The sequence below is a fragment of the Hyla sarda genome, chromosome 9 (assembly GCF_029499605.1).
Source record: "Hyla sarda isolate aHylSar1 chromosome 9, aHylSar1.hap1, whole genome shotgun sequence".
Classification (NCBI taxonomy): domain Eukaryota; kingdom Metazoa; phylum Chordata; class Amphibia; order Anura; family Hylidae; genus Hyla; species Hyla sarda.
In genome coordinates this window covers 141678177-141705222 of record NC_079197.1, presented here as the reverse complement: position 1 = coordinate 141705222, position 27046 = coordinate 141678177, and the positions used below count along the sequence as shown (strand labels likewise).

The 27046-nt window shown below is 45.1% G+C and overlaps 1 protein-coding gene across 2 annotated transcripts in view; it reads right to left on the bottom strand.

Moving 5' to 3' along the window:
• LOC130290756 (cytochrome P450 2C15-like) overlaps positions 1 to 27046 on the bottom strand; it is a 62648-nt gene continuing 35602 nt past the window's right edge. For both annotated transcript variants that reach the window (XM_056538814.1, XM_056538813.1), the window contains 5 exons: positions 12909 to 13085; positions 10933 to 11074; positions 10132 to 10319; positions 9677 to 9818; positions 1 to 311 (listed from right to left, as the gene is read on the bottom strand). In XM_056538814.1, the coding sequence (XP_056394789.1) occupies positions 127 to 311; positions 9677 to 9818; positions 10132 to 10319; positions 10933 to 11074; positions 12909 to 13085 (834 nt within the window). In that variant the 3' untranslated portion in view covers positions 1 to 126. The remainder of the gene's footprint in view (positions 312 to 9676; positions 9819 to 10131; positions 10320 to 10932; positions 11075 to 12908; positions 13086 to 27046) is intronic.

The following is a 27046-nucleotide window of genomic DNA, read 5'->3' as shown; positions in this document are numbered from 1 at the left end:
TAGAATTCTATTGTGCTGTGTACATGACACAGACATAAAAAATTACAATATTTGATATTTTTTTTGTAGTTTTTTCCAGTTGCAATCCTGTAGCCTTCTTATTCTGTAAGCTCTAGAAATGTGCCTTCATATACGAGGGACAACCTTTATCTGGAATGAGCAAGGTCTTGAAGCATTGGTGTGGGGCTTTGGTCTTATACTCAGATTCTTTCTGTCTATGGTGGGCTCCAATGTAAACCTTTGCAGTATAGTGGTTAGAAAGAGGAAGAGCTCCATGCGGGCCAGGCCTTCTCCCATACACATACGTTTACCTGAGGAGACAGAATGAGCGTAAACAATAAGATTCAAGTCAAGATAAACCGGGGTACTCCACTGGAAAACTTCTTTTTTTAAATCAACTGATGCCAGAAAGTTAAACAGATTTGCAAATTACTTCTATTAAAACATCTTAATTCTTCCAGTACATGTTAGCGTCTGCATACTACAGAGGAAATTATTATTTTGTATTTCTTTTGTGTCACGAACATAGTGCTCTCTGCTGACACCTCTGTCCATTTCAGGAACTCTCCAAAGCAGGAGAAAATCCCCATAGCAAACATATGTTCCTCTGGACAGTTCCTAAAATGGTATCAACAGAGAGCACTGTGTTCATGGCAGAAAAGAAATCCAAAAAGAAAAGAATTTCCTCTGTAGTATACAGATGCTAATAAGTACTGGAATGATTAAGATTTTTTTAATAGAAGTAATTTACAAACCTGTTTAACTTTCTGGCACCAGAGGATAAAAAAAAAATAAAAATAAAAAAATAAAAGGTTTCCACCGGAGTACCCCTTTAACCCCTTAACCCCTTCAGGACGGAGCCCATTTTGGCCTTAAGGACCGGAGCGTTTTTTGAACATCTGACCACTGTCACTTTAAACATTAATAACTCTGGAATGCTTTTAGTTATCATTCTGATTCCGAGATTGTTTTTTCGTGACATATTCTACTTTAACATAGTGGTAAATTTTTGTCGATACTTGCATCCTTTCTTGGTGAAAAATCCGTAAATTTGATGAAAAATTTGAAAATTTAGCATTTTTCTAACTTTGAAGCTCTCTGCTTGTAAGGAAAATGGATATTACGAATACATTTTTTTTTTGGTTCACATATACAATATGTGTACTTTATGTTTGCATCATAAAATTGACGTGTTTTTACTTTTGGAAGACACCAGAGGGCTTCAACGGTCAGCAGCAATTTTCCGATTTTTCACAAAATTTTCAAACTCAGTATTTTTCAGGGACCAGTTCAGGTTTGAAGTGGATTTGAAGGGTCTTCATATTAGAAATACCCCATAAATGACCCCATTATAAAAACTACACCCCCCAAAGTATTCAAAATGACATTCAGTCAGCGTTTTAACCCTTTAGGTGTTTCACACGAATAGCAGCAAAGTGAAGGAGAAAATTCACAATCTTCATTTTTTACACTCACATGTTCTTGTAGACCCAATTTTTGAATTTTTACAAGGGGTAAAAGGACAACATTTTTACTTGTATTTGTAGCCCAATTTCTCTCGAGTAAGCACATACCTCATATGTCTATGTAAAGTGTTCGGCGGGCGCAGTAGAGGGCTCAGAAGGGAAGGAGCGACAAGGGGATTTTGGAGAGTACGTTTTTCTGAAATGGTTTTTGGGGGGCATGTTACCTTAAGGAAGCCCTTATGGTGCCAGAACAGCAAAAAAAAAACACATGGCATACCATTTTGGAAACTAGACCCCTCGGGGAATGTAACATGGGATAAAGTGAACCTTAATACCCCACAGGTGTTTCACGACTTTTGCAAATGTAAAAAAAAAATAAAAAATTTTACCTAAAATGCTTGTTTTCCCAAAAAAAATTTATTTTTAAAAAGGGTAATAGCAGAAAATACCCCTAAAAATTTGAAGCCCAATTTCTCACGATTCAGAAAACACCCCATATGGGGGTAAAAAGTGCTCTGCTGGCGCACTACAGGTCTCAGAAAAGAAGGAGTCACATTTGGCTTTTTGAACGCAAATTTTTCTCTGGGGGCATGCCGCATTTAGGAAGCCCCTATGGTGCCAGGATAGCAAAAAAAAAACCACATGGCATACCATTTTGGAAACTAGACCCCTCGGGGAACGTAACAAGGGGTTAAGTGAACCTTTATACCCCACAGGTGTTTCACGACTTTTGCATATGTAAAAAAAAATTTTTTTTTTTACCTAAAATGCTTGTTTTCCCAAAAATTTTACATTTTTAAAAAGGGTAAAAGCAGAAAATACCCCCCAAAATTTGAAGCCCAATTTCTCCCGAGTACGGCGATACCCCATATGTGACCCTAAACTGTTGCCTTGAAATACGACAGGGCTCCAAAGTGAGAGCGCCATGCGCATTTGAGGCCTAAATTAGGGATTGCATAGGGGTGGACATAGGGGTATTCTACGCCAGTGATTCCCAAACAGGGTGCCTCCAGCTGTTGCAAAACTCCCAGCATGCCTGGACAGTCAACGGCTGTCCGACAATACTGGGAGTTGTTTTGCAACAGCTGGAGGCTCCGTTCTGGAAACAGTGGCGTACCAGACGTTTTTCATTTTTATTGGGGAGGGGAGGGGGGCTGTGTAGGGGTATGTGTATATGTAGTGTTTTTTACTTTTTATTTTATTTTTTGTGTAGTGTAGTGTTTTTAGGGTACAGTCGCACGGGCGGGGGGTTCACAGTAGTTTCTCGCTGGCAATTTGAGCTGCAGCAGAAAGTTTGCGGCAGCTCAAATTTGCAGCCAGATACTTACTGTAATCCTCCGCCCATGTGAGTGTACCCTGTACGTTCACATTGAGGGGGGGGGGGGGGGCATCCAGCTGTTGCATAACTACAACTCCCAGCATGCCCGTTGGCTGTCGGTGACTGCTGAGAGTTGCAGTTTTGCAACAACTGTAGGCACACTGGTTATGTATCACTGAGTTTGTGACCTAACTCAGTGTTTCACAACCAGTGTGCCTCCAGCTGTTGCAAAACTACAACTCCCAGCATGTACGGTGCATGGTGTACGGTGACTGCTGAGAGTTGTAGTTTGCAACAGCTGGAGGCACACCGGTCGTGAAACACTGAGTTAGGTAAAAAAAAAACTCTGAGTTTCACAACCAGTGTGCCTTCAGCTGTTGCAAAACTACAACTCTCAGCAGTCACCGACAGCCAACGGGCATGCTGGGAGTTGTAGTTATGCAACCAGCAGATGCACCACTACAACTCCCAGCATGCACTTTAGCTGTTTGAGCAAGCTGGGAGTTGTAGTTAGACAACAGCTGAAGGTACACTTTTCCATAGAAAGAATGTGCCTCCAGCTGTTGCAAAACCATAAGTCCCAGCATGCCCATAAGGGAATGCTGGGAGTTGTGGTGGTCTGCCTCCTGCTGTTGCATAACTACAGCTCCCAGCATGCCCTTTTTGCATGCTGGGAGCTGTTGCTAAGCAACAGCAGGAGGCTGTCACTCACCTCCAACGATCCAGACGCTGCAGGTCAGTCCCGCCGCCGCAGCTGCTCCTGGGGCCCCGATCCCAACAGGGGCGCCGGGGATCGGGGTCCCCAGCACCCGGGGTGCACGTCCCGCACCCGCTCACGTCCTCCAGAAGAGGGGCGGAGCGGGTGCGGGAGTAATCCGGCCGACGAATCAGGGCGATCGTGAGGTGGCACCAGTGCCACCTCACCCCTGCAGGCTCTGGCTGTTCGGGGCCTTCAGAGACGGCCCCGAACAGCCAGTAATTCCGGGTCACTGGAGACCCGATTGACCCGGAATCGCCGCAGATCGCTGGACTGAATTGTCCAGCGATCTGCGGCGATCGCCGACATGGGGGGGCATAATGACCCCCCTGGGCGATATGCCGGGATGCCTGCTGAACGATTTCAGCAGGCATCCGGCTCCGGTCCCCAACCGGCTAGCGGTGGGGGCCGGAATTCCCACGGGCGTATGGATACGCCCTCGGTCCTTAAGGACTCGGGTTTCAGGGCGTATCCATACGCCCTATGTCCTGAAGAGGTTAAGGACCCAGCCATTTTACACCTTAGGACCCGGCCATTTTTTGCACATCTGACCACTGTCATTTTAAACATTAATAACTCTGGAATGCTTTTAGTTATCATTCTGATTCCGAGATTGTTTTTTCGTGACATATTCTACTTTAACATAGTGGTAAAATTTTGTGGTAACTTGCATCCTTTCTTGGTGAAAAATCCCCAAATTTGTTGAAAAATTAGAAAATTTTGCATTTTTCTAACTTTGAAGCTCTCTGCTTGTAAGGAAAATGGATATTCAAAATATTATTTTTTTTTTTTCACATATACAATATGTCTACTTTTTGTTTGCATCATAAAATTGTCGTGTTTTTACTTTCAGAAGACACCAGAGAGCTTCAAAGTTCAGCAGCAATTTTCCAATTTTCACAAAATTTCCAAAATCACAATTTTTCAGGGACCAGTTCAGGTTTGAAGTGGATTTGAAGGGTCTTCATCTTAGAAATACCCCACAAATGACCCCATTATAAAAACTGAACCCCCACAAGTATTCAAAATGACATTCAGTCAGTGTTTTAACCCTATAGGTGTTTCACAGGAATAGCAGCAAAGTGAAGGAGAAAATTCACAATCTTCATTTTTTACACTCGTATGTTCTTGTAGACCCAATTTTTGAATTTTTACAAGGGGTAAAAGGAGAAAATGTATACTTGTATGTGTAACCCAATTTCTCTCGAGTAAGCACATACCTCATATGTCTATGTAAAGTGTTCGGCGGGCGCAGTAGAGGGCTCAGAAGGGAAGGAGCGACAAGGGGATTTTGGAGAGTACGTTTTTCTGAAATGGTTTTTGGGGGGCAAGTTGAATTTAGGAAGCCCCTATGGTGCCAGAACAGCAAAAAAGAAAAACACATGGCATACCATTTTGGAAACTAGACCCCTTGAGGAACGTGACAAGGAATAAAGTGAGCCTTAATACCCCACAGGTGTTTCACGACTTTTGCATATGTAAAAAAAAAAAAAAAAAAAAAAAATGTCACTGAAATGTGTGTTTCCCCCCAAATTTCACATTTTTGCAATGGTTAATAGCAGAAAATACCCCCCACAATTTGTAACCCCATCTCTTCTGACTATGGAGGTACCCCATAAGTGGACCTAAAGTGCACTACAGGCGAACTACAATGCTCAGAAGAGAAGGAGTCATATTTGGCTTTTTGAGAGCAAATTTTGCTCTGGGGGCATGTCGCATTTAGGAAGCCCTTATGGTGCCAGAACAGCAAAATAACCCCCACATGGCATACCATTTTAGAAACTAGACCCCTTGAGGAACGTAACAAGGGGTACAGTGAGCATTTACCCCCCACTGGTGTCAGTCAGATCTTTGGAAGAGTGGGCTGTACAACATTTTTAATTTGCACAGCCCACTGTTCTAAAGATCCGTCAGACACCAGTGGGGTGTAAATTCTCACTGCACCCCTCATTACATTCCGTGAGGGGTGTAGTTTCCGAAATGGGGTCACATGTGGGGTTTTTTTTTTTTTGCGTTTGTCAAAACCGCTGTAACAATCAGCCACCCCTGTGCAAATGACCTCAAATGTACATGGCGCACTCTCCCTTCTGGGCCTTGTTGTGCGCCCCCAGAGCACTTTACACCCACATATGGGGTATCTCTGTAGTCGGGAGAAATTGCATTACAAATTTTGGGGGGCTTTTTACCCTTTTACCTCTTGTCAAAATGAAAAGTATAGGGCAACACCAGCATGTTAGTGTAAAAAATTTATTTTTTACACTAACATGCTGGTGTAGACCCCAACTTCACCTTTTCAGAAGGGGTAAAAGGAGAAAAAGCCCCCCAAAATTTGTTAGGCAATTTCTCCCAAGTACGGCGATACCCCATATGTGGCCCTAAACTGTTGCCTTGAAATACGATAGGGCTCCGAAGTGAGAGAGCGCCATGCGCATTTGAGGCCTAAATTAGGGATTTGCATAGGGGTGGACATAGGGGTATTCTACGCCAGTGATTCCCAAACAGGGTGCCTCCAGCTGTTGCAAAACTCCCAGCATGCTTGGACAGTCAACGGCTGTCCGGCAATACTGGGAGTTGTTGTTTTGCAACAGCTGGAGGTTCCATTTTGAAAACAGTGGTGTACCAGACGTTTTTCATTTTTATTGGGGAGGGGGGCTGTGTAGGGGTATATGTAGTGTTTTTTATGTTTTATTTTATTTTGTGGTAGTGTAGTGTTTTTAGGGGACAGTCACACGGGTGGGGGATTACAGCGAGTTTCCCGCTGCGAGTTTGAGCTGCCGTGCAAAATTCGCTGCATCGCAAACTTGCAGCCTGATACTCACTGTAAGCCCCCTGCCCATGTGCAAAATTTGCTGCATCGCAAACTTGCAGCCTGATACTCACTGTAAGCCTCCTGCCCATGTGAATGTACCCTGTACATTCACTGGGGGGGGGGGGGGGGGGGGGGGGGAGAACCTCCAGCTGTTGCAAAACTTCAACTCCCAGCATGTCTATCAGTGCATGCTGGTAGCTATAGTTTTGCAACAGCTGGAGGCACACGGGTTGGGAAACACTGAGTTAGGAAACAGACAATGTTTCCCAACCAGTGTGCCTCCAGTTGTTGCAAAACCACAACTCCCAAACATTCTCAGGCATGCTGGGAGTAGTAGTTCGGCAACATCTTTAGAGCCAGATGTTGCCGAACTACAACTCCCAGCAGGCTTTGAGTTGTAGTTTTGCAACATCTGGAGGACTACAGTTTGCAGACCCCTAATACAGTGGTTCCCAATCTGTGCCTTTCCAGATGTTGCAAAACTACAACTCCCAGTATGCCAAAACTGTCCAGGCATGCTGGGAGTTGTAGTTCTGCAACATCTGAAGGGCCAGATGTTACAGAACTACAAATCCCAGCATGCCTGGACAGTAAGGGCATGCTGAGGATGTGTAGTTTTGCAACATCTGGAAGGGCACAGTGGTCCAAAAACTGTGTACCTCCAGATGTTGCAAAACTGCAACTCCCAGCATGCTCAGACACCAAGGGCTGTATACAGGGTCCCAATACAGCAATGCATGTCGCTTTACGGCGACGTGCATTGCTGTAAAGGGCCCGACCGCGGCTGAAGATCCACTCACCTATCGCCGCCTGCATCGCCGGGATCCGGGTCTTCAGGGACGAGGTAAGTACCGGGGCCGGGCCCCAGCACTCCCCCGTCCCCCGCCGCGTCCTCCGGTCTTCCTCCCGTCCTCTCCGGACAGGAAGTATCCGCTGCCCCCCCTGCGATTGGTCGGTTAGCTAACCCACGGATCGCTGGGGATAGGAGGAGGTGGCAGGCTTGCCACCTCGCTCCTAGACTTTAGCATGGTCTTGGCTGTCTGTGACAGCCGGGATCATGCAAAATTACCTGGTGGTCGGATCCCAGAGACCCGATCAGCCCGGTATCGCCGCAGATCACAAGGGCGATTTCCCCCGCAATTTGCAACGATCGCCGACATGGGGGGCCTACATGGCTCCCCTTGGCGTTTGCCCTGGATGCCTGCTGAAGCATTTCAGCAGGCATCCGGTTCCGATCTCCGCCCGGCGCGCGGCAGGGACCGGAATACGCCAGGACGTCACAGGACGTCCTGGGTCCTTAAGGCCCAGGGTGTCAGGACGTCCCCTGATGTCCTGGGTCCTTAAGGGGTTAAAGGGGATACAGGCCAAAATGAAGAAGAGATTTTCCTTTTGATATTTGTCATCATTTGTATTATCTCCCTATCGCTAAATTGTTTCCTGCTTGTATACTTACATGAAAAAATTCCTATTGATATTACATCCGTGTTGCAGGGGTCGGCAGTGCAAACATCCCCATCAGTTCTGCTAGCTTCCTGATCCAAACCCTCCTCTCCGAATGTATCTCCACCTCCTTACCTACTCTAGCCCTAAGTAAGGAAATACAAGACTCTTAGTTACTACAAGTGTTTGTCTATAAAGCAGTGTGATGGCTCAGTGATTTGTCCATCATCAGTACAGAACAGGGTTGATTTATCTTGGCACGTGAGAGGCCTTATGATGTGGATCAGGGGTATCTGTATTCTTAAGGAGAGCACCTTAGAGTGTGTCAAGATTTTTTAACCATTTAGCACTCCTCAATTTTTTTCTGTACACAAACTTCAAACTAGACCTAAGGATTGTCTTGGACTAAACTCTTAGCTAAAGATCCTTAACTGATGTTGTCCTGAACTACACTGCTCTCCTCTCTGTAGGAAGCTGGACTAGGTTAGGCAACTCTCTGAATTTAGATCCTTCTCTGAGGAGAGGCTGCTGCCTGCCTGAGCAGACAGCTCAGCTTAGGCTAGCCCCATACTGTCCTGCTTTGTACTGCACATTTACTTCTTAGAGGAGAAAAACTGGGCTAGCTGAGCTCTACCCCACTTCTATTAGGTTTCTACAGAGGGCGTGTGTGTTAAAGGAATACTGTAGTGGGAAATAACTTATCCCCTATTCGAAGGGGATAAGTTATAGATTGGGGGGGGGGGGGGGGTCTGACTGCTGGGACCCCCCACAATCTCCTGTATGTGGCTCCAGCAGTCTGCAGAAAGACAAGAATTTTGAATATTGTTAAAAATGAAAAAATGGGGCTTTGTGATTTCAAGATTATGGTTTTAGAGAATAGAACAGGCTCCTTAATGGAGAGCCTAGAAGCGAAAATTATTGACATAGAATTATCATTTGGAAAAATGGTTGAAAAATGCTGGTTTACCTTTAAGAAAAAAATTATAGGTAAAGATGGCATTGTAAACACTCCTATATGAAACAATCAGGGACTGCTGGAATTAATTTTCACATATCACTGTTGAAGGAGCTTTCATTGTGCATTAGATAAAAATCTTTTTAATATAATCTCAGTCAATAGCAATTTTAGGCTTATACGATGGAATATTCTGTTTAGGCTCTATATAACTCAAAAATTAATTTAAAAAAATTTGGTAATGGCGAGCAAGTATTATACCCCAGATGCCTGAGACCTGATGTAGATATCTACCATGTTATCTGGGACTACACCCTAATTGCTATATACTGGAAGAAAATAATCGATTATTTGAACATAATATTTAATCAAGAGCTGCAAATCAATATTAGACAAGCTATATTGGGGAAGGTGGTTGAAAGTGGTCAAACTAATATTCTACTTCTGAAGTTACTTTTCTGCGCAAAGCTCCTTAAAGTGAAAGATTGGTGGTCAGAAAAAATTCCGAGGATAGAAGAATGGGCGCAGCTGGTTAGTAAGATAGAGAGTTATGAAATTTTGACAAATAAGAAAAGGGCAATACAAACAATAAGTATGTGGAATATGTGGGAAGAGGATAAAAATTTCAGCTCAAAGTAAGGTTGGAGGGAATATGGAAAATTTAAAGAATTGAATTTCCTTATTTTTTTTGGCACCTGACTCTGGCCTGGCGGGGGTAGGGTATGGGTTGAAATGTCAATATAGTACAGTATGTTTGTAATTTTTATATATTGAATAAAAAAAATAATAATAAATAAAAAAAAAACCTTCATAGGGACCCCAGTGGATCACTGCACATTCGCTTAACCCCAAATTAGTATTAAACTCAATGTCAGCCATAGTTTACAGATCATTTTTGCTAGTTATCTATAAATAACTAATGATATCTTACCTGCAGAGAATGGCATAAATGCATCACTTTTCTTAAAGGAACCTTTCTCATCAAGAAAGTGTCCAGGATCAAACTCATCCGGATTTTTGAATTGCTTAGGGTCCTTCAAGACAGAAGTCAGCATTGGAAACACCAAAGTTCCCTGAAAGTAAATGTTTAAAATTATATATATCTGGAAAACTGTAACTAGATTTTATTAGAGGTCAGGTTAGTAGTTGATAGAAAGAACTGGGCTAAAAACCATACCTTGTTCACCATAGAATTACTCTAAGCGTAATGATTCTAAGGTATCATACTTAGTCCTAAAGTATACAGATTAGTTAGACATAAGATTAGTTTAGGGTTTTAAAGATAATTTGGTAAATGTCAACTATGATTTGTAAGCTCAGGATAAGAGACAAATGTGTGAAGAGCTAAAAGAGTCAGAAGTTGAGAAAACGACCAGCATACTGTACCCTTGGAATATGATATCCTCGAAAGGTTGTATCCTTGTTGATGGAATGGGGCAGCCCTGTAGGGGCAATATCACCAAATCTCTGGATCTCATGGATTACGGCATCTGTATAGGGCAATTTAGCCCTGTCTTCTATTGATGGACAGCGATCTTTGCCTATTACATTGTCAATCTCTTCATGGATCTTTTCTAAAATTTAGAAAATATCATTCATGCATCCATAGTGCAATGGGTTATTCTGGCATTAAAGGGGTACTCCACTCCTAGACATCTTATCCCCTATCCAAAGGATAGGGGATTGAATGTTTGATCGTGGTAGTGCACCCACCTGTTTCTGCTCTGGAAGCGCTTGAGGGTCTGGGTCCCGACCACCGGAACGGAAGTCCGTGGCATCACTACTCCACCCCGTGTGACGTCACGCCCCGTCCCCTCAATGCAAGTCTATGGGAGGGGGTGTGACGGCCGTCACGCCCCCTCCCATAGACTTGCATTGAGGGGACGGGGTGTGACGTCACACGGGGCAGAGTCGTGACGTCACGGACTTCCGTTCTGGTGGTCGGGACCCAGACCCTCCAGCGTTTCCTGAGCAGAAACAGGTGGGTGCCGCATGCTATATTGCAGGGGTCCCAAGCGGCGGGACCCCCGCAATCAGACATCTTATCCCCTATCCTTTGGATAGGGGATAAGATGTCTAGGGGTGGAGTACCCCTTTAAAAAAAAATCTGCAAATGTAAAATGATTATAAATATTTTTTTAAAAGTCAGCAAATATAAAATGAAAAAAACTTTTTCAAAATGATTACCTTGTATTTCTGGATATTTCAGGAGTATAAGAAAAGCGTATGTCAATGTCATACTTGTAGTCTCTGTTCCAGCAGTGAATAAGTCTAATATTGTTGCCTCTAGGTTTTCCTCATGAAATTCTGTCTCTGGATTCTTTCTTTCCTGTAAAATTGTAATTCATCATTATTACAATTTACGTAAAGTATATAAAAAAAAAACACACACATACAGTATTATTTACTATAAGTGAGTCAAGACAAAAGCACATACATAAAAAAAAAAATGTTTGCTTTTCGTGTCTTACATTATTTTCAAAGATAGTTGAATTTGGGATGCTATGGACCACTTTACTTTACTTGCGACTCTATCAAGGGACTGTCCACTTTGGTATGTATGCTGCCACAGGAGGTGAACGGGAAAGCCAAAAGCAGCCAAAGACAGAAATTATGCAATTTGTGTAACTCCCATTGATATTAATTGGTGTTGCGCAAATGGTGTAGCTCATGGGGACAGAGCCCATTTTGGCCTTAAAGGGGTACTCCAGTGGAACAGAATTGTTTTTTAAATCAACTGGTGCCAGGTAGTTAAACAGATTTGTAAATTACTTCTATTTAAAAATCTTAATCCTTCCAGAACTTATCAGCTGCTGTATGCTGCAGAGTAAGTTATTTTCTTTTTTGAATTTTGTTTCCATATGCCCACAGTTCAGTCTGCTGACACCTCTGTCCATGTCAGGAACTTTCCAGAACAGTATAGGTTTGCTATGGCGATTTGCTTATGCTCCAGACAGTTCCTGACATGGACAAAGGTGTCAGCAGACAGCACTGTGGTCAGGCAGAAAAGAAATTCCTGTGGAAAATATAGCAGCTGATAAGTACTGGAAGGATTAAGATTCTTTAAATAGAAGTAATTTACAAACTTGTTTAACTTTCCAAGTTAATTTAACCAGTTGATTAAAAAAAAATAATAATTCCACCGGAGTACTCCTTAACCCCTTAAGGACGCAGGACGTAAATGTACGTCCTGGTGAGGTGGTACTTAACGCACCAGGACGTACATTTACGTCCTAAGCATAACCGCGGGCATCGGAGCGATGCCCGTGTCATGCGCGGCTGATCCCGGCTGCTGATCGCAGCCAGGGACCCTCCAGCAATGGCCGACGCCCGCGATCTCGCGGGCGTCCGCCATTAACCCCTCAGGTGCCGGGATCAATACAGATCCCCGCATCTGCGGCAGTTCGCGATTTAAATGAACGATCGGATCGCCCGCAGCGCTGCTGCGGGGATCCGATCATTCATAACGCCTCACGGAGGTCCCCTCTCCTTCCTCCGTGCGGCTCCCGGCGTCTCCTGCTCTGGTCTGTGATCGAGCAGACCAGAGCAGGAGATGACCGATAATACTGATCTGTTCTATGTCCTATACATAGAACAGATCAGTATTAGCAATCATGGTATTGCTATGAATAGTCCCCTATGGGGACTATTCAAGTGTAAAAAAAAATGTAAAAAAATGTAAAAGTAAAAGTTAAAAAAAAGTGAAAAATCCCCTGCCCCAATAAAAAAGTAAAACGTCCGTTTTTTCCTATTTTACCCCCAAAAAGCGTAAAAAACATTTTTTATAGACATATTTGGTATCGCAGCGTGCGTAAATGTCCGAACTATTAAAATAAAATGTTAATGATCCCGTACGGTGAACGGCGTGAACGAAAAAAAATTAAAAAAGTCCAAAATTCCTACTTTTTTAATACATTTTATTTAAAAAAAATTATAAAAAATGTATTAAAAGTTTTTTATATGCAAATGTGGTATCAAAAAAAAGTACAGATCATGGCGCAAAAAATGCAACTTCTCTGCAACTTGGCAATTTTATTAACATGTTGCAGTTTTACTATATTTCATGTCACATGCAACACCATTCCATAACATTAAGTGCAACCACAGTTGTCGTGTTGTCATAGCCTAAGGGTCTGCAAATCCAAGATTAGATGTAAACCCACCTCTTTCATCTTTGTAAGGAAACAATCTATGTAGTCACGTGGGAAGTTCTCATCCAAGGTGGATCGGTGGGTGCACACCTTTTCCTTAATAAATTGCTTCAGGTTGTCAATACATTTGAAAATCTTATGATGAGGACCAGGAAGGTGGGGCATTATGGTTGGGAACATGTTAAGGAGCTAAAAAAATAATAGAAAAACATAACATTAACATTCTTTTGTTGGTTTAGTCTAAAATGTACATGTGTTATATTGTTTAATATTTAACTAGCTGAGTACCCGGCGTTGCTCGGTTTTTCCTTCCTAATCCTTGTTGGGGAGGAAAATCAACAAAGGAGGAAGCTTTTGACTTTATATCCTATCCCCATATATTCTTGTCATATCCCGACCCCATATCCCGTCCTCATATCCCGTCCTCATACCTCGACCTCCTATCCCATCCTCCTATCCCGACCTCCTATCCCGACCTCCTATCCCGACCTCCTATCCCGTCCTCTTATCCCGTCCTCCTATCCCGTCTTATCTCGACCTCCTATCCCGTCCTTCTATCCCGTCCTCCTATCCCGACCTCCTATACCGTCTTATCTCAACCTCCTATCCAGTCCTCCTATCCCGTCCTCCTATCCCGTCCTCCTATCCTGTCCTCCTATTTCGACCTCTTATCCCGTCCTCCTATCCCGACCTCCAATCCCGTCCTCCTATCCCGACCTATCTTGACCTCCTATCCTGTCCTCCTAACCTGTCCTCCTATCCCGTCCTCCTAACCTGTCCTCCTATCCCGTCCTCCTTTCTCGACCTCTTATCCCGACCCGTAATATGTGTACCAGGTATTGAGTTTTATATATATATATATATATATATATATATATATATATATATATAGATTATTTAAACCCTTACAAAACAAACATTGTATTGCTTTAATGCATCAAAAATAAAAAATAAAAGAAGCAGCTATGCGGGATAAAAAAAACTCTGTCTCGTCTGTCACATGTGCTCAGTAGTGTTGAGCGGCATAGGCCATATTCGAAATTGCGATATTTCGCGAATTTATAGACAAAATATTTGTCATATATTCGCTAAATTTGCATATTCGTAATATTCACATTTTATTTTCGTATGTGCGAAAATTTGCATATGCGAAAATTTGCATATACAAACATTTACGTAAGCGAAAATTTGCATATGCAAAAATTTGCATGCCAGTCTCACACAGTAGTATTAGAGCCTTCTTCATGCCACACAAGCTGGAAGCAGAGAGGGGTGATCACTGTGATGTGTACTGTGAAAAAAATAAATAAATAAATAAATAAAAAATTCGTAATTGCGAATATATAGTGCTATTTTTGCGAATATTCGTGAATTCATGAATATGCGATATTCGTGAATAAAATTTGCATTGCGAATATTCGGGAGCAACACTATCCGGAAATGCTGGAAGTTGTTGTTTTGCAACAGCTCGAGGCTCCATTTCCGAAACACTGCCGTACGATATGTTTTCATTTTATTGGGGGGGGGGGTGGCAGTGTAAGGGGGTGTATATGTAGTGTTTTACCCTTTATTATGTGTTAGTGTAGTGTAGTGTAGTGTAGTGTTTTTAGGGTACATTCACACTGGCGGGGGTTTATGGTGAGTTTCCCGCTAGGACTTTGCGCTGTGGCGGAAAATTTGCCGCAGCTCAAACTTGAAGCAGAAAACTCACTGTAAACCTGCCCTACATTCACAATTTTCCAACCAGTATGCCTCCAGCTGTTGCAAAACTACAACTCCCAGCATGTACTGATCACCGAAGGGCATGCTGGGAGATGTAGTTATGCAACAGCTGGAGGTATGCAACTACAACTCCCAGCATGCCGAGACAGCTGTTTGGGCATGCTGGGAGTTGTAGTTTTGCAAGATCTGAAGGGCCACCGTTTAGAAACCACTGCACAGTGATCTCCAAACTGTGGCCCTCCAGATGTTGCAGAACTACAAATCCCAGCATGCCCAAACAGCTGTCTGGGCCTGCTGGGAATTGTAGTTTTGCAACATCTGGAGGGCTACAGTTTAGAGACCACTGTATAGTGGTCTCAAACTGTAGCCCTCCAGATGTTGCTAGGCAACTCACCGGCTTCCGTAGTCTGCACCAGGGAGCCAGCTGCATGTCATCGCTGCCTGCTGCTGATCGTCGCCAGCTGATGCCGACGATGGCAAGTTGTCTCCGGCACCGACGGTTCCCCCGCTCTGCCCGGACTACCGAGGGTGGGCAGAACGGGGGAACCGAACTTTAACCCCCCCCAGCCCCTGATCTGCTATTGGTCAATCGCTTCTGATCGACCAATAGCAGGGATAGGAGGGGTGGCACCCCTGCCACCTAACTCCTATACCTTCAGGGGTACCGGGGTTGTCTTATTTTCCGGGTCACCGGAGACCCGTATGACCCGGAATTGCCGCAAATCGCCGGTGTGAATTCCCCAGCAATTTGCAGCGATCGCTGACATGGGGGGTCTCAGGACCCCCCTGGGCATTGGCATGGAATGCCTGCTGAATGATTTCAGCAGGCATCCTGGTCCGGTCCCCGCCCGGCATGTGGCAGGGACCAAAATTCCCACTGGCATACAGGTACGCCCTCCGTCCTGTACGCCCTCCATCCCCAACAGGTAAGGGACGGTAGTCAGAATGATTTATTATTTATTCGTTACATAAGATGTATAGCTTTCATACCTTGACAAAGGACAGATGAAACAAGTCAGTGTTTTTATTTATTACTGCACTTTTTCTCTATGGATTTACAATAAAGGGTTTGTTTTAAATGTATTACTCCGGAGTGCTGGTGCCTTTTCTGTATGACTCGTTTTCCCTACAAAGCCAAGTGCACACACAGTATATCTACCTGTTGTAAGTTAACACCGCTATAAAAGTGCCTCCATATAACGCGCATTAACCCTGTAAAGCGATAGTACTTTCGTATTCTCGCTTTAATCAAACACACATTGTATTTACCTGCTTGTAAGCTAATTGTTACGTTATGTGCTCCGGCCGCACACGCTGGCCGTGAACGCATGGTCCCCTTACCTGCTTCTGCCGACGGGGCTGGGACTCGCATCGCATGACGCGCCCACATGTGAGCTCCAGTCTGTCACTCTCCGGGAGTTTCTCCTGCCTCCGCCTCTGCCTCTCTGCTCCGGCGCGCGTGTCCTCGTCCCGAGGGTGAGCGTGCGCCGAAGCAGTAAGATTTAAAGGGACAGTACGCTTTTTATGTAAGCCACCTGTGGCTCATTTATAAATTCTTCCACCTCCTCAGTTCCTTGCCGGATCTTTGTTGCCTTGTGCCTTAGAGAAAGCGTTCCTCAGTATTGCCTTGCCATGTTTCTGATCCCTTGCTTTGTTACTTGACCTTGCTCCTCTGCCGCCTGCCTACTGAACTCCTGCTATGTCTTGACTACGCTACTGTGCCGCCTGCCCTGACCTTCTGCTATCCAGACTACGAGCTGCCTTATCCCTCCTGTGCCTCGAATCTCCTCAGCCGCCTGTGTGGTCGAGCCGTGCCAGGGGTAGTGACCTGGGTGCCGCCTGCCGCAGCAAGTCCATCTGCTTTGCGGTGGGCTCTGATGAAAACCAGCGGCACCTTAGACTCCGCTCCCTGGTACGGTCCGAGTCATCGGCCACAGAGGTCCAGCGGATCCACATCCACCTGGGTGTTCCTGTCTTCTGAATAGTGTTGCTCGCGAATATTCGCATTGCGAATATTCGCGAATATAGCACTATATATTCGTAATTACGAATATATTTTTTTTTCACAGTACACATCACAATGATCACCCCTCTCTGCTTCCAGCTTGTGTGGTGTAAAGAAGGCTCTAATACTAGAGTCTGTTGTGAGACTGGCGTGCAAATTTTCGCATATGCGAAAATGTGCATATGCTAATTTTTGCTTATGCGAATTTTTGCTTATGCTAATTTTTGTATATGCTAATTTTCGCATACGCAAATGTTCGCATATGCGAAAATAAAACGAGAATATTGTGAATATGCGAATTTAGCGAATATATGACGAATATTCGTCCATATATTTGCGAATATTCGCGAATTCGAATATGGCCTATGCCGCTCAACACTACTTCTGAAACGTGAGTGTTACATTAATACTACTATAAAAGCGCCTCCATATAAAGTGCAATAGCCCTGTAAAGCTAGCCCTGTAAAGCTCTAATACATTTCGTATTCTTGCTTTAATCAAACACACATTGTATTCACCTGCTTGTAAGCTAACACTGCTATAATAGCTCCTCCATATAATGCGCATTAGCTCTTGTAAGGATTCCTCCTTGGGGATTAGCTCCAGGATCATCCTGGACACTGCCACGGGACACATTTCCACTCAATAAACCCACAGACAACGGTTATTCATGCAAGCCTGGCACCTTGCCAGCTTTATTTAGACAGGTTGCAGGTAAAACAAAACATAACTCAGGAACAAACCAAAGTCCTAGACCGTCTGGTCACTGACTAAACATATCAGCATGCCCTGACTACTATCTGGTGAGCTACCCTCAGCCAGCATAAAACATGTGCCCCTGCAACCTGTTACTCACAGTTCACACCACTTCTTCACTTCTTGGACCGCTCACAGTTCGCTGTGTTTCCTCAACAGGGTCCGTGTGTCTCCCCCTACAGCGACATGCTGTTACCCAGGGAGAGCCCCAACTATTCTGTTTCCTTTCCTTTTAAAACCACTTTCCCTTCCTGATACCTCATTAATCAGGCCACAGGTGGAGCATTCAGCAGAGTTAGCAAGGGAAATACACCCTTTCCTTGCCACACTGCCACATATCCCCCCCCCCTCTGCTCAGACCACCGGAAAGGAGCACTTGTATTCAAAAGGCAGAGTCCAACTGCCTTGCCTTTTCCTTGAACAACTACATCCAACAGGTTTTGAAGCACTTGGCTACCTTCATCAGTAGATTTTATCTGCACCACTTCAATGGTGCACCCTTCTTTCATTCGCACTTTCATCAGCCACCAAGCACCAGACTTTTGATCATCTTTGACAAATTCCTTCATGTCACACCTTTTCAACACCAGGTTCTTCATCTTGGTCTGTGCAGTGCTCTGGACACTAGGTGCGGACAAGGCAGATGCTCCAGGCCTTTGTCTCCTTCTGTCACTGGTATGACCATCGCCCGAACTTTGCTGGTGGCCAACCGAGCCTGTATCACCCATTTGCAGGACTTCTAAGACATCCTCCACAATTTCAGGAGGCTTCCCTTTAATGCACCTGTCCATCTTCTCCTTGAGACGGACTCTTCTCCAAATTCTACTTCTGCGGACTTTCTTCCAGTGTTTTCTGGAACTAATCCAGTGCCTCTCAGGTTTCTACCACGACCCAGTCTTCTATCACAGTGACCTCTTTTTAAGGACTCTGCTTTCTTATTAGCCCTTTCTTTAGGGACACCGACCTTCACAGGCTCATTTTTAGGCTGAGAACTCTTGGCTCCTTTAGCCAGTTTTTCACCTGCACCTTCAGATGTGTCACTGACTTTACTTGCAGCTTCTGCAGTTATCTCTGGTTTAACTTCTACCTCAGAGAACTTCTCTGCCTCAGAATTTTCACCATGCAATGTCAATATCTCTGCAGCTTCAGAGGACTTCCCATATGGTTTCACCTCAGTCTCAGCTTCAGAGGACCTTTCATATGGCTTCTTCTCATGGTCTTCAGACTATACTGTTTCTTGCGTCCATTGTTCAGACTCCGCCTTTTTTAGAGAAAGCATCCCTGTCTCCAGTAGCTTTTGCCCCACAAGCAGTTTTTCTTCATTTACACGGACGGCTGTGGCCTCAATTTCCATCTGAGACACTTTTAACCTCTCATTAGCCAGTTCTACTATAGCTTGGTCACGGCTTTCTTTTAGGACCTTCATGTCCCCTTCCAGCTTTAAACATTTCTGCTGCTCACTCTTGAGCTTAGCAGAGTTCTTCTTCTCACTTTCCAGCAATTCTGTCAAGTTTTTGACAGTATCCTCCAGAGACAACAGTTGTTCTCTCATCTGCTCATTGTCTTTATTCAGTTGCGCCATCTTGGACACTTTCTGCTCATAGACTTTTAGCTGAGCCTCTTGTTCAGAGAGCTGAGTACCCAGTGAATCCAAGGCAGCTGCGCGAGACTTAATGTGCGTTTCGTTCTGCACCTCCAGGCTCTGCACCTTGTGAGCCATTACCACTTTCTCTTTCTCCAGCTCTTCCATGACTACCAACCTAGCCTTGTGATCACTTTGTAGAGCCAGATATGCCCCACACAGGACATTTACTTCTTCATCCTTGAATGAGATCTGCTTGGCCAGAATCTCCAATTCTCTCTCCTTGCTGGTCATAAGACCCTGGGAGCGGGACAGTTCATCCTGCAGAGCCGCAAACTCACTTTTGTGGCGCTCCATATCTTTCTGCAGTTGAAGCTTCGCATCCTGCTCTTTATTCAAGTCTGCAAGCGTTTTTTCTTTTTCCTCTGTCAGGTAATGAACTACTTCTTCCTTTTGAGACAATTTAACAGAAACCATCTGTAAGGTTTCTTCAAGGTACTGGATCTGCTCCCTTTTTTTACCAAGACCAGCGCATTTTTTCCGAGATCTCTTACTTACAGTGGTCTCCTTACTCTCGCTGCTGGACCTTGAGACATTCTCTTGTCCTCTGACCGTCACCTGTCCTTGGCCTGTCTCTTCCTTCAAGCCAACTTGTTCAGACTCTTCTCCACCTTTAGGAGTAGTCTCCCCCTTTTCAAGGGTCTTGGCCACTTGGGCTTCAGGGTAGTTCCTGGACAGTCTCTCTGGACTGTCTCTCTGCTCACTGGCAGACTTCCCTTTCACTTCAACACTGTCTCTCTGCTGCCCAGCAGAAAGGTCTAGGGCTCCTGGGTCTGCAACAACATCTGGTCCAGTGGTTCGACCTTCCTGGTCACGATCCATCTCTGGTCCAGACGTCACATCTCCTTCACTCAGGACTCTGTCTGTGACAGAAAGCGCAGCACCAAGCTCCACATGTACTCTCTTCAGTACTTCTGCATTGTCCACAGACATCTCTGTAGCTTCTTTTCCAGTCACCTCTTCCAGATGACCGCGCAATTTCAACCCCACTTTTGGCTCATCTTCAGCTGGCGGATGGAACCCATGTTCCTGTACCTGATCCGTTTCTGGTTTCACTGATGATTCTCTTTCAGTCAGAGGCACACTTGTCACTTGAGTCGCTGGATCCTCTTGGACTTGACTCACGGTCTTGTCTTCAGCTCCCCCAGCAGTCTGGCAGACCCCTATCTGACCTACATCTAGTGACTGCTGACACTCCCCGTCCTCAGCCTCTGCTGAGTAACTCTCCACTAGTGTGTGGTGCAAGTCAAGTGTGGTGGGCCTATCAGGTGTACCCGCTCTAGTTACCTGACAGTCTTCCCATAATTGCTGAAAAAATGGAAAATCCGTCCCCAGTACTACATCATACTCCAAGGAGGGCTCTATTGCAACCTTGTGACCTATAGTACCATAGGGAGCAGAAATACACACATTAACCGTTTTATAACCCCAAATACCAGCCTGCATAGACATTATAGTGGGGTCTGGCTTTCTGCTGCTGGACTTTACCAGACTTATTACACATCTAGGGTCTAACAAAACCATCAACTTTTTACCTTCTATTGCCAGCTCACACAGGTTTTCTTTTGTCCTGTCAGAGGTGGCAGCAGTTCTCTTTACATCTGAACACAAAAGTTTTTAAACAAAAACATTATCAGATTGCACAAGTTCAAAAATTACAGGACAGTTCATGGCACTAGGACCTAACTCAGGCAAAGTGTGTTTTGTTACATCTTCTCCCAGTCCTGCATTCAACATTTTCTGTTTACCAGATTTTTTCAATCCAATCTGCACAGTGTGAACAGTCTCATCAGTTTTCATGAGGGGTTCCCCACCCTCACATGATTTTGCAACTGGACATAGGTTGGTACCACCTTGAACACTGTTCACACAGTCAACTAGGGAAACACCACCCTCCGACTCAGCATTTTTATGCACAGTCCCATTATTTTTATGTACAGTCTCATAGTCTCTAAACATGGCCCCCATAACCCCTGGAACAGTCTTACCAGAATCTCTTGCCGTCCAGTCAGTTAAGGGCTGGTGCTGGACACCTCTCACCAGCTTCTCTGCTGCAGAACATCGCTCCACTTGCTCTTTAAGTAGCTCTGCAACTTTAAATCCAGCATCACTGTTAGGCCGCAGTGCACACTGTAGTCTTGCAGCTTGGCTTACTCCCACTTGAGTCAGGATCTCTGTCTTGACTTTCTCATAGTCCCGTAAGATTTTTGGATCCAGTTCACAATGAACTTTTTGGGCCTCCACTCCAATGAATCCAAACACCAAGTTTCCCCAGTGTGTCTTGGGCCATGCCTCATGCATAGCAATCCTTTCAAACTCTGCAAAGGTTGCTTCCTCTTACGCTGCAGCCGTCTGCAACACAACACTTATCAGGACATCCATCTTGCAACACAGCACAGTCCTCTGCCAAAATGTCAGCCGCTTGCCAACAAAATTTTCCGTTGCCCCTAGCAACAACTTCACTGCAACTCAACCACTGGTTGCTCCTAGCAACGTGTTTGCCCGCATCCGACACCAATTGTAAGGATTCCTCCTTTGGGATTAGCTCCAGGATCGTCCTGGACACTGCCACGGGACACGCTTCTACTCAATAAACCCACAGACCACGGTTATTCATGCAAGCCTGGCACCTTGCCAGCTTTATTTAGACAGGTTGCAGGTAAAACAAAACATAACTCAGGAACAAACCAAAGTCCTAGACCGTCTGGTCACTGACTAAACATATCAGCATGCCCTGACTACTATCTGGTGAGCTACCCTCAGCCAGCATAAAACATGTGCCCCTGCAACCTGTTACTCACAGTTCACACCACTTCTTCACTTCTTGGACCGCTCACAGTTCGCTGTGTGTTTCCTCAACAGGGTCCGTGTGTCTCCCCCTACAGCGACATGCTGTTACCCAGGGAGAGCCCCAACTATTCTGTTTCCTTTCCTTTTTAAACCACTTTCCCTTCCTGATACCTCATTAATCAGGCCACAGGTGGAGCATTCAGCAGAGTTAGCAAGGGAAATACACCCTTTCCTTGCCACACTGCCACACCCTGTAAAGCACCAGTACTTATGTATTCTTGCTTTAATCAAACACACATTGTATTTACCTGTCTGTAAGCTAACACTACTATAAATGGTAAATCTCATGACAGGTTCCCTTTTAAATTTATGTTGCACAAAAACTAGTTGCCTCAACTTAGGGGACTTTAAGGGGAAGGACTATGAAAAACAGACACTATTACTCTATAACAGTATCCATGATTGATGTTCACTCATTTTAGCCTATTTCTTCACCTCTCTGCAGTTCTGGTCTCTGCACTTTCTGTAGGCAGGCACTAGTGTGATGATGTGACCAGGAGGCAACTGTATTTCCCAGGATGTGTTGAAATCGGGTTCTTAGGGGGCGTGGCCTGGCTGCTGTGGTGTATGGTCCCAAGATAGTGGAGCTCCGTCCACAGGCCTGAATCAGCGACTAATTACCCAGCTTTTCATCACCACAGCTGGCTCCAAAGTACCTTGTCCTGTCCCTCTACTACCCCGCTATGCCTGCGAGAAAAAAGAAGCCTCTGCGACATCGCTCTCTGGCGAAATTCTGCTTCATTCCCCGGGAGTCCTCGGGCCAAGATGGCGCCGCTGGAGAGCGCTTAAGGTCCCGCTCACCAGCACAGTCGCAGGGCGGACACCGCTCCCCGACCTCTCTCTCCCCTCTGCGATGCAGATCCTCCTCTGCCGTATCGCCAGAGACAGTGAGGGGGTGAGACTTAACTCCGGTACAGCCTCTGGAGCCGACCACCGTTCAGGCAGACGCAGCAACTCACTGGATAAACCACGGCAGGTCAGTTCTCCTACCCCCTCTCCCCAGCATAGCTCAGGCACGCCAGACTTGCAGCTGCCCTCTCGAATCACTACACCGGAGGGGAATGGAGGGAAGCCCTGGGCAGAGGTGGTAACCGACGCAACGGACCCCTTGGCTGCCATGCCTGTGCTTAACCAGTCTCTCACTGACACTGCAATGAGAGACATTCTTCTTCTGCTGCGCACTACTTTCATACAGGACATTCATAGGCTATACACCACGGTTTTCAGAGTGGACTCTGACCCCCACTCCTTTGTGGATGGTATTGGGCGAAAGCTGTCCATTTCTGTGTGTCATTTTGTTTTGTTTTTGTTGTTGTTGTCTTGTTTGTTTGTTATATGTCACAATGGCGATCTCTCATGTTTTGGTCTGATCAATGTGTACTGCCTAGTAATGACATGCGCACGCTGGCTGGGAGGTGTGTCCTGCCTGAGAAATGTACTGTATTTGCTACTACTTGAAGTGATTTTTTTTGCTCTTACAGTATAGTTATTAAGTTTGCTAGCATAAATGTGAATGGGCTCAACGCTCCGCATAAGAGGTCGCATTTGTGGAAGGAGGCGAGGGTTCTCAAATGCGGTGTCTTGTGCCTACAAGAAACTCACTTATTGGCTGTGGATGCTCCTAGACTAATTCTCTGTTCCCACATATCTTTCATTCCCATTATAGCACCAAATCAAGAGGAGTGGCGATTGCAATCAAGCACACGGTGGCTTTCACAGTGAGAGAGGTGGTCTCTGACCCACAGGGAAGGTACATCATATTACGATGTGTTATCAATGCCGCACCGCTCACCATTGTGGCTCTCTATGCCCCCAACGTAGGTCCCTTGAGATTCTTCAGAAAACTATTGAAGGAGGTCCGCACTAAGCCTTGGGGGTCTTTACTCTTATGTGGGGACTTTAACACTGTCTCTGATGTTCAACTCGACTCTACTTCTATCTCTCGCTCCACTTCCACTACCCTTTCTTCCTTTCTCCTTGAGGAGGATCTGTTCGACATATGGAGAGCGCAGCATGCCACGGAAAGGGACTATACTTTCCTATCTACTGTCCATAATTCCTATTCCAGAATAGACGTGTTCATACTAGATAGGTCACTTCTCTCCACCTCTATTGCCTCATCTATTGAATCCATAACGTGGTCTGACCACGCGGCCATTACCTTAGACCTGGCAGACTCCGTCTCTTCCCCCACAAAATATACTTGGAGGTGCAACTCTTATTTGGTCCCATACAAAATATGGTGAATGCTTAAGTAGGGATATAGTTGACTATTTTTCCCACAATGCAGGTTCGGTGGCTGATCCGTTCATTGTCTGGAACTGTCATAAAGCTGTGATTCGCGGTTCCTTCATCAAATATGGGTCCCTTATCAAAAAACAGCGTGAGCAGCAGCTGGAGGATATACTGCACCGCTTGCAATTAGCTGAGCAGGCTAACAAAACCTCACCCTCGGCGGCTTTAGCTGCTGAAACAACCACCCTGCGGCATGAGCTCCACTGTGTTTTATAGCTATAGCGAATGGCTTTCTCTCCTTTTATGACAAACTTTACAATTTAGGTGACAATACAACATCATTAATAGATGTCCCTGCTCTGACTTCAGACTTCCTAAACTCATTACGCCTCCCATCCCTAACTACAGAACAGCTCTCGGACCTCAACGCCGAGGTATCTGTTGCCGAAGTACAATCCACAATTAAATCTCTTCCCTCTGAAAAAGCCCCGGGGGTTTAAAATGTGTATTATAAGAAATTTATAAGAAATTTAACATGTTACTTTCCCCACACCTGGCCAACTTCTGTAATAAGGCAATGTCCGCAGGAAGTGTCCCAGAGGAGGACTTACAGGCCACCATCACTGCGATACCGAAGCCCGGAAAATCCCCGGACCGTCCCCAAAATTTTAGGCCCATCTCGCTCCTTAACCAGGACATTAAAATATACGCTAAGATACTGGCCTCCCGGATTTCGCAAGTACTTCCACATTTAATATCCGCGGATCAATCTGGTTTTGAGGAAGGCCAACAGGCCTCTGATAACACCAGAAGATTGCTTAATGTACTGGACTACCTGGAGCGTTCTGGGACACCGGCGGTGCTCCTGGCGCTGGACACTGAGAAGGCGTTTGACCACCTCCGGTGGTCTTATGCCTTCTCGGCCCTGGCACGTATGCGATTCGACGGTAGGATAGTGTCGGCCCTTGGGTCCCTTTACTCTCGTCCTTCTGCCAGGGTGGCGGCTAATGGTGCGTTGTCTGATGTCTTTTATATTACAAACGGATCAAGGCCAGGGTGTCCGTTATCGCCACTCATATACATTCTATCCATGGAGCCGCTTGCACAGGACATCCGCCAGCATCCAGACATATCTGGGATTGCGGTTGTAGGCAGACAACATGTAATCTCGCTATGCGCGGATGATATCATCCTAATTCTCACAAACCCTAGTGTCTCAATACCAGCGGTCATGGATACAATCTCATCATTTGGCGATTTCTCATATTATCTTCTTAATGCTAATAAAACTCAAGCCTTAGCGGTCAATGTGCCTCAAAGGCTTCTAATACCTCTCAAAGCTAGGTACTTGTTCGACTGGAAAGAGACCTCCCTTAGTTATTTAGGCATGCAACTTTCTTTCCCACACAAGTCTTTATATTCCAATAATTATGCCCCATTGTTGACCCGCATTAGGGATGAAGCAGAAACTATCAAAAACGGAGGTTTCTTGGGAGGGCAGGGTTGCGGCTTTCAAAATGTTTCTCTTGCCTAAATTTCTTTACTTATTCCGAACTCTGCCTTTTGCTCTGCCTCTATCTTTTTTTACTCAAGCCCAATAAATACTAACATACTACATATGGGCGGTCGGACGCCCTAGGCTCTCCATGAACATTCTTACCAGGACTAAGAAGTCGGGAGGCCTAGGATCTCCTAACCTACATTATTACTATATAGCCACTCTGGTGTCAGCATTGCGGCAGTGGTGGCGTGACCCTGTGGATTCTCCGTGGGTCGATCTGGAAAATCAATCGATGCTTCCCTTCCGGGTGAGAGACCTCCTACACCTTCCTTACTGGGAAGTGCCCTCCCCTCCTATGTCAAATCACTTGGTGAAAGCTTCATACGCAGCGTGGGTTCAGTACATCACACGGTCCCCATCGACCAGTGGTATGTCATGCAGAGATTTACCTCTTACATTTGTACAAAGTTGCATTCCAGACTTAGACCTGACAGGATGGCTGGCTAGGGGTATAACACATGTACACCATTTATATGCGGAAAACTCCCTAGCCCCCTTCCGATCCCTCACAATCACCTTCCATCTACCTCAACAAGATTTCTATAAAAACTTGCAAATCCGTCATTTCCTTCAAGGCCTGATTAGAACAGGGACTCCCCGGAATACCTCAGCTCTTAAGTTACTGGCCTCCCCAATTAAGGGATTAAAATTATATTATCTCCAACTACTACAGGATAATTCCTTTACTAAGTCCCACCCCTTACGGCTTTGGGAGAGGGAATTGGGGTTCACAAGCACCTCAGAGGAGTGGCGCAAAGCATTTAATCTTTTGGGAAGGGCCATTCAGTGCTCGTCTCACTTAGAGTCGGCCTATAAAACTGTATTATGTTGGTATTTCACGCCTGACAGACTCTGTGTGATGTACCCAGAAGCCTCTGATCGTTGCTGGAGAAATTGTGGTTCCAGGGGCACATTGACCCATATATTATGGTCCTGCCCTTTAATACAGCCCTTTTGGTCTACTTGCAAACGGCTTCTACAAGACCTTTTTGGTAGACATATTCCCTGGTCACCTCAATAAATCCTGCTTTTTCTCACTCTAGATAGTCTGCCGAGGGATTCTCAGGAACTGTTCTGCATAATATGTATATTGGCTAAGATTGTGATAGTGAGTAACTGGAAATCACAGACTCTTCCTAACGCAGACACATTACTGCAAAAAATACATACCACTTTTGCATATGAAAAAATCATAGCCAGAGGTGCTGACAAAATGTTAAAATTTGCCACTAGATGGAGACAGTGGGTCCTTATCAACACATTGCACTGATAGATCTTAACATGACCATCACATTCCTATAGATAAATGACCTCCTGCATCTTCAGACATAACCCCACTCACTAGAGCTATATTCTTATACATAATAACAAAGGTATTC